The sequence below is a fragment of the Gracilinanus agilis genome, chromosome 3 (genome assembly GCF_016433145.1).
Source record: "Gracilinanus agilis isolate LMUSP501 chromosome 3, AgileGrace, whole genome shotgun sequence".
Lineage (NCBI taxonomy): Eukaryota > Metazoa > Chordata > Mammalia > Didelphimorphia > Didelphidae > Gracilinanus > Gracilinanus agilis.
The window spans coordinates 604,263,673-604,278,842 of NC_058132.1; the positions used below are offsets into that span (position 1 = coordinate 604,263,673).

Consider the following 15,170-nt stretch of genomic DNA (forward strand, 5'->3'; position numbering starts at 1 on the left):
CACAAGACAACCACTTTTCTGTTTTTGATAACCATTTCTGGAGGAATTCAATACCTTTATGATTGAAGTCATAAATATAAGGAGGACATGGGACAGCCAGTATTTTCCCCACTGTACCTCTGGGCCAGCAAATTAGTCCATCCCATTCTGGAAAACAATTTCCCTCTGAAGGAAAAGAAAGAGAGGGCATATGGGAAGGTCAGAGATAAAAAAAGAGAATGAAAACATTAGAAAATAGAGCTGTTTTTATAACAGACTACAAATACATAAAACCTTTAAAAATCCAAGGAATTGTGAAGATGTAAGAGAAACCTGAATGTTAGGATGAAACAGAAGTCATACTAAATATTTACTTAATGACAACAAACTATTCCACAATTATTTTATCTGGTAGGTAGAGCAAATGCTAGTATCTGCATTTTATGAATACACAAATTGAGGTTCAAAGAGGTTAAAAATTAGACTTGCTTTACATATTGCAAGTACTCACTCAGTGCTTAATATTACATACCATAACTACTCAAACTCTGTTTACCTCAATATTCTGAAATATAATTTTTCCTCCCTGCTTGTCCTGGAACCTACTTGACTATTTTTGTTAAAATAACAACCATTAAGACCTTTATATTTGCAAGAATTGAAACTTGGGTGTACAGAGTATCTATGATGATATGTTTATAGTTGCAAATGTGAACAATGCCTGAATAACTTTCCTGATAGATTTACTGCAACCAAAACATGATCAGCAGAACTCACTGTTTTAAAAATATTTCCTGGGCATAGGAGGTGCAGCTACTAGAGAGTCCATTAAATATGCTTCTAGGCTTTGGACTTTAACTTTTTAACACTGAGAGCAAATAACTTAACCTGTCTAGGTCTCAATTTCCTCATTTAAAAATGATAGAATTGACTAGATCTGTGTTGGTGAACTTATGGCACACAGGCTGGAGTGTGCTGGAGGGGGCTGCCACCTTCTCCCTCTCCATGACCACCTGAGGATATTTATCATATGAGCCACTCCTCTGCCCAGCAGCCCAATGGGAGTGCTTCTTCCCTCCTCTATCTTGGGCAAGGTAGGGGAGAGGCTGTCATGCTCCAAGAAGATTGCAGTTTGGGCACTTGGTCTTTAAGGTCTCAAAAAGGTTCACCATCACTGGATTAGATGATATATTAAAGTCCCTTCTAGCTCTAAACCTATAATCCGATTTCTTTATCTTCACAGTATATAAACAAAATATCAGGAAGCATGGGAGTAGGACAGATTGAAAAAATCACACCTATGACTTAAGATCTAGGCTTAATTTCTTTTTGGTCTTTTCATCGATTCCATGAAGTCCAACATTTATTCTGAAAGACAGAGACTTTATCCTTGCCTGAACCTTGGATATTTGCTGGCAGTGAGCTAATTGCCAACAGGCTTTAAACATCTGCTTAAATCTCTCAAATCAGATAACAGCACCTTAGACATTTTGTACCTAGAATTTATCCAAATAATAAGAAAAAACCCAATTTCATTAGGTTGTATAATTTTCACTCTATGTCACAACTATTTTACTAAAAACTGAATTCTTCCACTCCAAAAGAATGATGCAGACTATAATTCTGTACTGGGTAATCAAACATCCTGGAATTTTACTATAACATTATTCATTGGAAAGGTAGATTAAAGAAAGAATGTCTGCTTGGTAAAAGTGATAAATGTATTTACTTAATGGGGGAAGGGAATGAAGAAAGATTTTTAAATTACAGCCTTCATCTCATGCAAGAAACAGCATTCTTTTTATCTGCTCCTGAGGAAATGCATCCTTGATAACTGTCATAGTATTGGTAGAGTTTATTCCTCCATATATCTTGATGATTTCTGGGACAATAACTTAAGAAAATGTTTGATTTTATTCCTGAGAATTTATTTATAGTATTTTTTAAAAGAAAATCATATTTCCTTGGAGAAAGTTTCATTTTTAGCCTATTAAGAAACAAAAGTTGTGACATTAAATGTCACAAACTAAAATATGCATTTCTTTAGCAGATCTCTATACCTTGGTTGCCACCTCTTTCTCTGTGCTCAGGTCCACCTACATCTCTTTCCATTGGTACATCTGTCTAAACTGCTTTCATTATTTCCTCCCACTCTGGTCTTATTGCCTTCTTTCAAAATATTGCTCATGCTGTAACAATCTCCATTCTCAGCTTTTGTTCCAGATGTTCATTTCTGTTCCTACACAACATATTATATCTTTTTCTCTTTCACCATTGGTAATTTACTTATCTCATAATACCTGTGTTTGACTATCCAACATATTTTCTATGATATTTGTGTAAATTATCCCTATAATAAATAAGAGTGAAAGAATTTATATTGCATTTTAAGGTTTGCAAACCACTTGACATGTTATTTCAATCCAGGTAAGTGCTCAAGGTTTGATATGAACTCAGGTCTTTCTGACTCCAAGACTAACCTTTTATCTTCTAATTGCTCTATGCTTGTCTCCCATTTGCTATTTTTTCCACTAAAATGCATAGCTTGGACATGAAATTTTCTGGCAAGGGCACTTTACACAAGGTTAACTGTGTGTGGCTTCTTAAAATTACTATCTTTTATGTATCTTTTATATATGTCTTTTATATCTTTTAAATAAATGTTAAATGAAATTATTGACTTATTTGTTAACTATATGGTTATTACAACTAGTCATTCATTTTAAATTATACTTATATTCAAAAGGACTTCTCTATACATTTTTTGGCCCTAGGAATGTGTTTCTTCAAAAAAACAAACAAAATAATTTGCAGACAAGTTTACTTAAAACACAACATTTTAAGGTTGACCCTTTGAAAAAGATCAGATATTTCCATAACTGCCTCTCAGAGAGTTTATTGATGTCCAACTGAATGTAAATTTTAATTAGCATATTTTTCTTCCATCATTATTTCATATATTGTAAGTATAAATTGTATTACATTACTTGGCAAAAGAGGAAAATGGATTGCTTCTTTCTTACAATTAATTGTATAATGACTCACTGATCTCTCTTCCTAAATTAACACCATTAATTATCACACCCAAATCTATGTATGTGCCAGCACAAAAAATTATTATTAGTAGAAAGTTTTAAGCTGTGACATAAAATATATTCTAATACTTGAGAGTTCCACATCCACTTTTCCTATGTTTCTATCTTTTTGAAACTTAAGATAAATTCTACTATTTTATACAGTTACTAATATAATTGCTGGTAATCATAAAACATAGCATAGTAGAGAAAGCACCAACTTTGGAGTCAGAAGTTCTAGGTTCAAATCCTAGCTATCTCATTTCCTACCAATATGACCTGAGACAAATCACTTAACTTTTCCTGTAGAATGAAAGAGTTAGGCAAGATGATCTAGGATCAAATTAAAATTATTTTAAAATCATTGAAATGTCCATTCAATTTCCTTGGCTTAGGATATTGTTTCTTTTTTTTTATTCTTGAGAGAAATTAGAAATGAAATGTTTTTCATTACCTGTGTCTTTTCATCTAATTCAGATTTTCATTCCATTTTCTTCCCTCAATTTCCATTTGAATTTGTAAAAATAATTGAAAAAGGAAACATTCATTACTTGCCATGAGGTAACGTGATCATAGAGATATGGCATGCTATAGTTAAAAGGGACATCAGAATTCATCTAAATTAATTCTTTAAATTTCATTTCATTTTTATTGTGAAAATAAATAAGTTAAATGAGTATTTCCATATATAAATAAGAACCAAGAAAGAGCTTAAATGAAACTGTGGATCTATATAATATATGCAGCTTGCTTTTCCCTATTAATTATATAAGAAATTCAACATGTAACTTTTAAATCTATCTTGATTAATTGACCTTCCTTTTGTCTACTATTGAGCATTAAAAAATCCCACAAAACTTCAATGGCCCTCTTTCAATCTTTTCTATTTTTCTCACTTCTCTCCTTCCTAAACTGATTGTAAAATTCCAATACCCACTATGACTAGTCAAGTAAAGCAAACTCTCACTTTGTCATGTCAGAAAATAACATATACAGCTTCTTGAGTTTATCACTCCTTTACCAAAAGGAGAAAATGATGGTTATTTTTTTAGCCACCAGTTCTTAGACTAATAAATTCAGCATACAACTAATCTTAATCCTTTCTTCAATAGCCGTTTATTTAATATAAATTTTTATTTAATTCTGACCAGTAAAAGGTGTATTTAATATTTCTGCTTATTGGAATTTGTTTATAAAATTTTTAGGTCCTAATGTATCATTGGTTTTTGTAAAGATGCTATGTACAGTGGCAAAATCTATATTATCCTTTCTAACCCAGTAATCTCCTGATGTTCCCATATAACTTTTCAAAAATTTCATTTGTCTCGGTTTTCTTGTTTATCTTCTTTTTGGATTTTCCTAGGTCTGAACAGGGCAAAATGATATCCTTCATTATATTGCTGTATAAATCTCTCTATGTTTTGATTAAATTTTATTTATATATTTAGGTGTCACGTAATCTAATGCAATATGTTAACTATTAACATTAATATTAATGGTGTCTTAAGCATCAATTTCCCTGGTTATTGCTTTTAGTCATATTTAATGTTATGGTTGTCTTATCCTGAGAGCTTTGCCATTACTCTTTAATTTTTAAAATTAATTTTAAAATTAATTTTTTATTCATTTCAAAAGATATTTTATTTTTCCCAATTACATGTATTAACAGTTTTAAACATACATTTTCCAAAATTATAAGATTCATATTGTCTTCCTTCTTCCCTTCCTTCCTTTCTCCTGGAGATGGTAAGCAATTTGATCTGGGTTATACATGTGTCATCATACAAAATGTACTTCCACATTCATCATTTCATTAAGAGAATACTCATAAAAATCAAAACTACAAAATAAAAATACAAATAAACCAAAGTGAAAAATAATATAATTTCATTTGCATTCTGACTCTATCAGTACTTTCTCTGGAAGTGGATAGCATTTTTTGTCTTAAGTCCTTTCAGAATTGTCCTGGATCATTGTATTGCTGAGTGTTGCTAAGTTTTTCACAATTAATCACTGTACAATATTGCTTTTACTATATACAATGTTCTCCTGGTTCTGCTTATTTGAGTCTACATCAGTTCATGTAAGTCTTCCCAGATTTCTTCTGAAATCTTCCTGTTCATTTTTATGCCACAATAATATTCTATTACAATCACATAATTTCTTCAACCATTCTTCAATTGATGGACATCTCCTCAATTTCCAATTCTTTGCCATACAAAAAGAGCTGGTTCTAAATAATTTTACATAAGAAGGTTTTTCCCTCATTTTTAAAAACCTCTTAGGGATACATACATATTAATGAGACTACAGAATCAAAGAGTATGCGTAGATTTATAGCCTTTTGGGCATTGTTCCAAATTAACTTCCAGAATGATTGGATCAGTTCACAACTACACCAACAATGCATTAGTATCCCAATTTTGCCACATTCCCTCCAACATTTGTTACTTTCCCTTTCTATTATATTGGACAATCTGATAGGGAAGAGTTTGTTCCTCAGAATGGTCTTAATTTGCCTTTCTCTAATTAAGAGAAATTTAGAACATTTAAATATGATTATTGATAACTTTGAATTCTTGAATTCATCTGAAAACTGCTTTCTCACATCCTTTGACCAGCTGTCTGTGGGAGAATGACTTGTATTTGAATACAACTGAATTAGTTCTGTATATATTTGAGAAAGGAGACCTTTATGAGAGAAATTTTTGATAAAATTTCCCCCAATTTGTTGTTTCCCTTCTAATCTTGATTACATTGGTTTTATTTGTATAAAACGTTTAAGGTAATATAATAAAATTATTCATTTTACATCTTGTAACATTTTTTATCTCTTATTTGTCATAAATTCTTTTCTTGCTATAGATCTGACAGGTAAACTCTTCTAAGTTCCCCTAATGTTACAGCTAGCAAAGGCACAGAGAGCACTGAAAGTAGGATGCCTGAAGAGGGACAGCTCAGCATGTGTTGGGCACCAAAAGGAGAGAGAGAGAGACTGGAGCAGAGCTGATGTTCAGGATATCTCCTCCTGAGCACCAAGAGCAGAGCCTTTTTATTCAAGTCTTAGAGTATAGGGATACATGGCAAACATGAGGTAATAGTAAAATATGTAATGTTTAGGTACAGAAATAAAAGGGCAGGTGGGCAGCAGGCTATGTCAAAAGCATTCCAAAGTTAATTAAAGATGATTAAGATAATAGCAGAAATAGTAACAGGAACCTGAAATAGCAAGCATTGATTTCAGAATGACTGTTTCAGGTACATTTCATGAGTACATCTCAGACCAAGGCTTCTTAGGTTGATTGTCCACAATTAACTTATTTATGAAATATTAATTCCAACCTTTTGATCTTTTTATGTTTACATTAAAAGAAGCTGCTAAATTCTGTGTAATCCTGATTGTTGCTCCATGATATTTGAATTGTTTCTTTCTCGCTGTTTGCAGTATTTTTTTCTTGGCATGCAAGCTCTATCACAGGGGTCGGCAACGTAAGGCTCTCAAGCCATATTTGGCTCTTTTGAGGGCCAGATATGGCTCTTTCTGCAGGAGCCATAAAGTCAATTTTTTTTTCAGGCACTGTTACAGGAGCGCGCACTGTGAGCACTGTACAGCTCTCACGAAATTACATTTTCAAAAATGTGGTGTTTGTGGCTCTCACGGCCAAAAAGGTTGCCGACCCCTGCTCTAGAATATGGCTATATTATTCTGGGAGTTACCATTTGTGGATTTATTTTAGAGTGAGATGTGAATTCTTTCAATTTCTATTTTCCCATTTTGTTCAAGGATATCAGGGTAGTTTTCTTTGATAATCTCTTATAATATCATGGTTGACTTTATTATAGCTTTCAGGTAGTCCAATAATTCTTAAATTTTCTCTGAATTTGTTTTCCAGGCCAGTTGTTTTTCTAATGAGATATTTAATATTTTCCTCTATTTTTCATTCTTTGGATTTTGTTTTATTATTTCCTGATGTCTCAAGAAGTCATTATCTTTTACTTGCCTAATTCAAATTTGTAAAGAATTATTTTTTCTACAAGCTTTGGATCTCCTTTTCCATTTGGCCAGTTCTTTTTAAGAAACTCTTTCTTTGGATTTTTGTACCTCTTCTTCTACTTGGCCAGTTCTGCTTTTTCAGATATTATTTTCTTCTTGCCTCACTTCCATTTCTCTTCTGCATTTTTCTTCTGTCTCCCTTATTTAATTTTTGAAATCTTTTTTGAAGTCTTCAAGAGGCTGAGGCCAATACTCATTTTTTTGAAGTTTTGCATGTGACTGATTTGATTTCACATTCCCCTTATGAGTCTGTGCTTTACCCTTTGTTTCCACGATAATTTTCCATGGTTTAATGTTTTTTAATGATTGCTCATTTTTCTATTCTTTTTTCTTGACTTTTATTTGCATCTTAAAGGTGGGCTCTGTTCTAAATATAGAGGGGGTACTCTTTTAAAACTTCAGTTTTTTCTTGTAGCTCTAGTCTGTGTTTCTGCAAGTTTCACATCTTTCTAAGTGATATAATGGCTTGTATCCTAGGAGCTCTGGAAGCCACCTCCCACTACTGATTCATTCTCCTCCAGAACATGCTAATAGCTTTTAGGGTTCAGATTATTATGAGCTACCTTGTGTTTGCACTCAGAACTTCTTTTTTTTTCTTTCAATTAATTATTTTAAACCCTTAAATTCTGTGTATTGGCTCCTAGTTAGAAGAGTGCTAAGGGCTAGGCAATGGGGGTCAATTGACTTGCCCAGGATCACACAGCTGGGAAGTGTCTGAGTCCAGATGTGAACCTAGGACCTCCTGTCTCTAGACCGGACTCTCAATCCACTGAGCAGCTACCCAGCTGACCCCTGCACTCAGAACTTCTTGCTTGGGCTAGAGTTCCAGGCCTCACCCTGGGCTTATACTGGCCAGGTGTAGCAGGGACTGCCTTGCAGTTGGATTTTAGGTCCTTACTGTAGGCTTGGGTTTTCCCTTGGGCTTTTATCAGATGGAAGCCCTGCTGACTGCTTTGTAGGGACTTGAGACCTCTCCTTGGGCTTGGGCAGAGGCTCTAATCCTCTTTCTTGACCTATACCAGCCAACTACACTGCAAGCTCCCCTAAGCTGGGGCATGGGGCCTCACTAGAGGCTTGGGCAGGGGTTCTGGTCCTTGCTCTGGGTTTACACAGGACTGGCACACTGTGGACTGCCTTACCTTGGAACTTGGGGCTTCTCTGCAAGTTTGTGTTAGGTCTTGGAACTTCAAAGGGGGAGAGTGGGGGTGCTCTGCTGTTGACTTAGACAAGGTCTAGAGGTCTCAAAGGTGGCTTGGGCCCATGTTCAGAACCTGGAGCAGTAGAGATGGGGTGAAGTGGGGCTTGTTGACTTTCATGGGTACACTTTGATATGACCTTGCTGCAAGAAGTACAGCCTGGTACTTCTCCTCTCACCCCCAAAGAACCAGACCCTCTCCACCTGCATTCCAACTTATTTCCTACAAGAAAATTGCTTCACTTTATTCCACAGTTGTTTCTGTCACTCCAGTATTTGTTTTGAAACATTATTTTAAGGTTGGTTGGAGAGGATCCTCAGAGAGGTCAGAACTTTCATGTCTCTATTTTGCCATCTTGGTTTTGCCTTTCTATTCCTTTTTAAAATCTTTTTTAAGTAAAATGCTTTCCTCTAGTTCCTGTCTGGCTTTGTCTCCTTCTATGGATTGAGCTGGACTATCTGTGTACTGATTTGTTCCTGTTTTGGGTCTGTTAAGTCTCTCATTTTACAGAGGAATAAACTGAGGCAGCTGTGGGAGAGAAGATGCTAAGTGACTTACCCTAGCTAGTGACATGAAAATGTCTTTTAAAATCAGGCTAAACATTTCCCATATTCACTTTATCTCAGTTTTTCTTGGAATGGAAAAATTTTATTTTAAAAAGCTACATTTCCAGTATTTTATGTTGTCCATTGAAAATGTCCTTTCAAAAAGCATTGTAAGGGTATACATAGTATTTTTTAATACAGTGTTGGATTCCACTTGATTTTCACAACCCTTTGAGGCCAAAAATTTATGTCCATTTTACAGAGCCCTAGGAAGAATAAATGACTTGCCCAAGGTCACATTTCAATGAAGAAACAGAGCTGTGGCTCAAATCCAGTTTTCTTTTCCCTGTGTCTATAACATAAATGCTTATTACTTCACAACTTCTTTTTCAGTTCCCTAAAAAGATATGTAGGTATTTAGCTTATTTTTCTTTACTTATTTAAAAATATAAATTCTTCCAATCTTTCATAGTTCAGATTTAAACATAGCTAAAAATCTCTTAGTTCATTTTGTGACCACTTGGTGGACTTGCCAATGATCAGTTTTTGCTGTTATCATGAATCTAAAGTAGAAAACCAGACTGTATGTTTTATTTCCTAATGGGAACCTAGCTTCAAGCTTTTTGTCTCCCACTTTAAGGAGAATGAAGAGAAGGTCACAACTTTGGTCCATTTTGAAATAATAGGAGAGTGTTTTGAATCTCCTTACCTCCCTCTTGGAGCTGAGCTGTGATGTTCAGTTCACATTGCACCTTAGCCTTCAGTACAAGGACAATCTGTTCCTCCATTGTAATTGTGCCATCAGAATCTATCTGCAAAAAGTAAATGAATGAAAAAAAATAATGAAACATTTCCCCACCATTAAGATAACATTATTTTTTGTTTTTTTTCAGCCTCCAAAAGGAAGAGAATGAGGTTATTAATATTATTTTAGAAAGCAGCCTAATATATTCCTTTAAGTTATACAAAATAAAAAATTGCCACAATCTAAAAGGATTTGTGATATTTTTACTTATTGTTTCAAATGAGAAAACGTTCACACTAATTAAATCCGTTATAAGAAAAATTTAAATGTTTTTGATTTATGAAGATTAAACACGAAGTTCATGAACTGTCTTAGAATGGTAACTATTAATTATGACAAAGTGTTCGATTAAGGATATGTTTGTAAGGGGGTGATTTATGTTGAGTTCATTTATTTATTTTTTAAGTAGACATTTGTCCAGCCCTTCCTATGAGAAGGATATTCCTAGGTGCTATGCTTAATATGAAGAAAAAAGATAACAATTTAATGTATTTTTAAACCACAAGACCCCAAGCAAACAATTTCTTGTGAAGCTTATACTTTTATTGTGTACACTAGTGAATCTCAAAAATTAGTCTTATAATAATCATTTATTAATCTTTCTGACTAGAGTAGTGATAATAGGACCTAATGGGGGGATGATGAAATAGGGGGACTGCGCTACTCCCTTCAGAGTTCAGAAACTTTATTAGAAGGGAAAATAATTTAGAGGAAGACAAGGAGGAAATACTAATTTTGTATTGGGTTGATTTTGTCAGTTTGTACATATGAATTCATTAAGATATTATAATATATACCTATCTAAATGATATATACATATACAAGCTATACATAATAGATTCCATTTCACATATAATCTTATGTTTTGTAAAATATTAAAATTTTTATGATAAAAAGGTTTCCCTTTTGTCATAAAGTATATTTCCTCATATAAAAATTCATTATATGCAAAACTGTACATCTCTATTTTATGGCTTCTTATGTGTAATATGTATATGTCAATGTATACTGTATTGACATACATATATTTAAAAGCAAGTTACACATAATATAGGTCTATAATTGCATGTGTAATCCTATTTTTCTGTTCTACTCTGTATAAGGAAATATTTTTGTTGTTGTGTTCATTAAATTTAAGAATTAAAAAAGTGAAACAATAAAATAATACTGTTACTACACAAGTGTGTGCCAATGTTGCTTAATTCAAATCTAGAGCAGAGAGAATACTATTCTTCAATTAGGCATTTTTGCCTAATGACATTTTTGAAGGAGGAAATTCAGCTTCCAGACCTTCATCAATGGGAATTATAGCTACCTGGCTTTCAGGGAAAGTAAAGTTTGCCCTTCTTTTAAGAGCAGAAGAAATGTAGTTGATTGACGCTCCTCCTTCTGAGGATAGATTGATATAATCTGACCCTTTTGAAAAAGTAAAAATAAATATCTGTCAAGCTGTAAAGTTCTTCAAGGTCTCACACTATGCTGGGTAAGTTTGCAGACCCTGACTTTGTGAACAGCACTCTCATAATAACATCAAATTTGCTCAAAAGATAATTTCTTTGTGTTTTATTTTATGTAGGAGGACTCTTTGGTCTTCCTTGACTGATATATCCTCCATCTCAAGTAAGCTACATTAACCACTGTTTTGAGATTTGTTTGCATGAGTGAAAAGGAAACTATGGAAGATCATTGCTCAGATCCAGTAAGCAAGATCCTTGCCCAGGATTTGACAACTGTATCTTAACAAACCAAATAAATCTTTTATAATGCCTTGCTTTTATTGACTTAATAACTGTAGTACAAATAGGGTGCATGTCAGCCCTGCAAGGCCTTGTTGCAGAATTTCTGACAGTTAAGAAGGGTTTAGAATCTTGAGGAAGTTCAGTTGACCTGGGAGACTCGTGGAGAGTAGAAGGGTCAATCTGAGTTCTTTTTTGGATTGAAACCTGGCCTATATTCTGCAGCTTTCCTCTTAAAAATTGTTAGCTTAACTATTTCCTTTGAATCTCCCTAACCTCCCTTATTCCCCATCTTTATTTTCCCTGCCTGAATTTCTGTGAGGTTTTGAAAGGAGGGTAGATCAGAGTGTTAGTTTTAAACTTGTTAGTTTGAATAGTCAAATAGGGCTTACCTTTGTTACAAAATTATCTATTGAATCATTGTATCCAACTTTCCTAACCCTATCGATTACAAAACCACTTGAGAGTTGAGTTAAGGCAGGTCCTTTCTCAGTTTCACATTCCTGTCTCCCTCCCTTACCTGAAGCTTTCTCTAGGCGGCTGTTAGGGTTACCTTGTATCCTCTATCCTTTCCAATCAACCCTATAAATCAATAAACCCAGTTTGTCAAGTAATCAAACTTTGGCTAGTTCATTAGTTGATTGATAAGAGAGGGAGAAGGGAAGAAAGGAATCATATTGTCTCTGAGTCATGAAGGGAATTGGAGGTGTCCATTTTGGAGGATGTGTAATCTCAATACTTCCTCTGGACTCTTCCTTTGTAAACCTGAGAAACTGACTAGCAGCCCTCTAGTCAGTTTCAAGCCATTCTTGGCTAGCCCCAGCCTTTGTCTGTAGAAGTGCCCTTCCTACTTGAGGGGCTCAGTCTGTTTCCCTTAAGTGTCTAAGTCTCAAGCCTGTGTCCCAGTCTCTCTCAGGCTGTAGCTGTTTGCCCAAAGTATCTCATCCTCTCCCTTGGAACCCTTTATACCTCTGTGTTTATATTCCCTAAACTCAGTCATTCCCCTACTACTCCTACCTCCTCAATTTACCACCTTTACCATTATACCCTCCTTATTCACTTCACTGCCTTAGGGGTTCACAAACCCCTATCTACAATGCCTTATCCCCTATTCACTCTACCTTTAGTCCCTTGCCTGCCTTATCCTCTATTCCAACCATACCTCTGCCTTAATTTCCCTACTACCTCTAGCCTAATCCCTTAATTTCCTCCAGCCTTTGGTCTCATATCACCCCATTGCTTCAGTCCCATATTACATCCCTGCCATTTTCCCTTATTGCATTACTTAGATACCTAAGGTTGACAGCTGCTACCAGTAGCACCCATGAAATTTCCTAAAAGGTGAGTTGAACTACCTTGACACCTGTAGGGTTCTTTCTGCTAAAAGCAGAATTGTGTAAGGCTAAAAGTCAGAGTAATTTTTGTTCGGGTAAAACCAAGCATGAGCTAAGACTTCCAAAAAATAAATGTTTTATTAAAACTATATTAGCCAAAACAAGGAATAGGTAGGTCCAGTTTTGGAATAGATAATGCACAGGAGAGAGGAAATGAAACTACAACTCAGGGAATAGAATAAACAAAGATTTTAAAGGATTTTAAAAATTAAAGATAAGAAATATAAGAAATGGTAGCAAGAGTATACAGAAGAGCTATACAAGAAAGATCCCAGAACCTTAGATCCTAGAAGATGAAGTCAAGTTAAACTGGGGAAGTATTGCTAATAATTAGGCTAAAAGAACTCATATTCTCACTTCTGCTGGAGGTAGCCCAGAACTCCACTTCATTCTGATCTGCAGGACCTTTCCTACCATCCCAGTTGCCATTATTTGGGTGCCATATGCCCTACCATTCCTTTCCCAAAGTACATAGGACCATACCATCTGCTCTACTGCTTTTCCAATAGGTCCCTCTGTTTTCCCATGAAGTCACACCAACTTTATATGTTTTCTTTCCTAATTGAAATGTGAGTTCCTTGAGAACAAGGAAGGGTTCTCTTTTTTATTTATAATCCTGTTACTTAAGATATTTTTTGGTATATGGTAAATCGTTAACAAGTGATTTTATATTGCCTTCCATTCCAAAATATTAAAATTGTCAGTGTTGAAATTGCTGTTGGAATCCAGACATACTAATAGATGCTTATTACAGTGCCTGGCACATAGTAGGCATAATAAATGTTTGTTAATTTCATCTGACTTTTTTTTCTTGAAAATTTTTAATTAATTAATTTAGAATATTTTTCCATGGTTACATGACTCATGTTCTTTCCCCCCAACCCCCATGGCTGACACAATTCCACTGGGTTTTACATGTATCATTGATCAATACCTATTTCCATATTATTGATATTTGCACTAGGGTGATTGTTTAGAATTTACATCCCCAATCATATCCCCATCGACCCATGTGATCAAGCAGTTATTTCTCTGGATGTGAGTAATGTTCTTTTTTATAAGCACCTCAGAAATGTCTTGCATCCATCTGAATATAAGTTCTCCTGGTTCTGCTCCTTTCACTCTGCATCATTTCCTAGAGGTTGTTCCAGTTCACATACAATTCCTTATAGCACAATAGTATTCTATCACCAACAGATGCCACAATTTGTTCAGCCATTCGCCAACTGAAGGCCATCCCCTCATTTTCCAATTTTTTTTGTCACCACAAAGAGTGTGTGGCTATAAATATTTTTGTACAAGTCTTTTTCCCTATCATCTCTTTGGGGTATAAACCCAGCTGAGGTATGGCTGGGTCAAATGACCTGACTGTTTTAGTCCAAACATTCTTTCAGAAAATTTTTGTATGCCAATACAGTGTTTAATAGTCATTTTCTGACATTTTGTGATCCATGTTCTCTCCCTTCATCCCTCCCCAAACTCTTGCCAAGATATCAGGCAATATCATAAAGGTTGTATATATATATATTATCATATAAAATATGTTTACATGTTAATCATGTTGTAAAAGAAGACACATATTGCTTACAGTAGAGAAAAATTGGTGGAAGAAATAAAGAGGAGAATGGGATGTGTTAGTCAGTATTTAGACTCTATTAATTCCTTGTATGGTGGTGAATAGCCTTTTTCATTATGAGTCCCTTATAATCGTCTTAGATCCTTGCCTTCATGAAAATAGTTATTTCATTCATAGCTGATCATTTTACATTATTCAACTATTCTTGAAATTGGTTGGATATGAAGTGAGAAAGTTACTAAGTTGTGAATACACTTTGATCCATGTATCCCACCACTAAGCATATATACCCCAAAATTCCATATCCAAAAGAAATAACCCACTCATATCAAAATATTCTTAGTGGCACTTTTTGTTGTTGCAAAAAAATAAAAACAAAAACCAAGGCTTAACGTTGGTGACCCTCAATTAGGAAATAACTGAATATACTGTTTATATATGAAAGTATTTTCCTTATAGGTAGGGAATGTTGTATATTCTATTAGTCATTGTTTGGACATTGTTTCAAGAGAGGATGGATTTTAAGCAAGTAATTGTGGTGTGCAAAGTGTAATATTAAGTCAAAGTTAATTCACTTTGTTAAAAATTAAATTGGTAGTTAAAGCCAAATTGTGGTGAATAAATTTGAAATTGGAGGCATGAGTAGAGAAAGAAAAATAACAAAATGCTTTCAGTTTTAGAAAAGGGAAACTTTGTACCTCGCTGAATATTAAACTCATATAATTTTAGATTTGGCAGGATGTAAAGTTCAGCTAATCCCACCTCCTCATTTTACTGATGATGAAACCATTTTACCTGGATGAAAGTTCTT

At 34.4% G+C, this 15,170-nt stretch overlaps 1 protein-coding gene across 1 annotated transcript in view; it reads right to left on the reverse strand.

Moving 5' to 3' along the window:
- Positions 1-15,170, reverse strand: part of PTH2R (parathyroid hormone 2 receptor) — a 120,640-nt gene that overhangs the window by 83,491 nt on the left and 21,979 nt on the right. Inside the window, exons 2-3 of the mRNA XM_044667507.1 lie at positions 9,558-9,660; positions 55-165 (exon numbers count right to left, since the gene is read on the reverse strand). Of these exons, the coding sequence (XP_044523442.1) occupies positions 55-165; positions 9,558-9,660 (214 nt within the window). The remainder of the gene's footprint in view (positions 1-54; positions 166-9,557; positions 9,661-15,170) is intronic.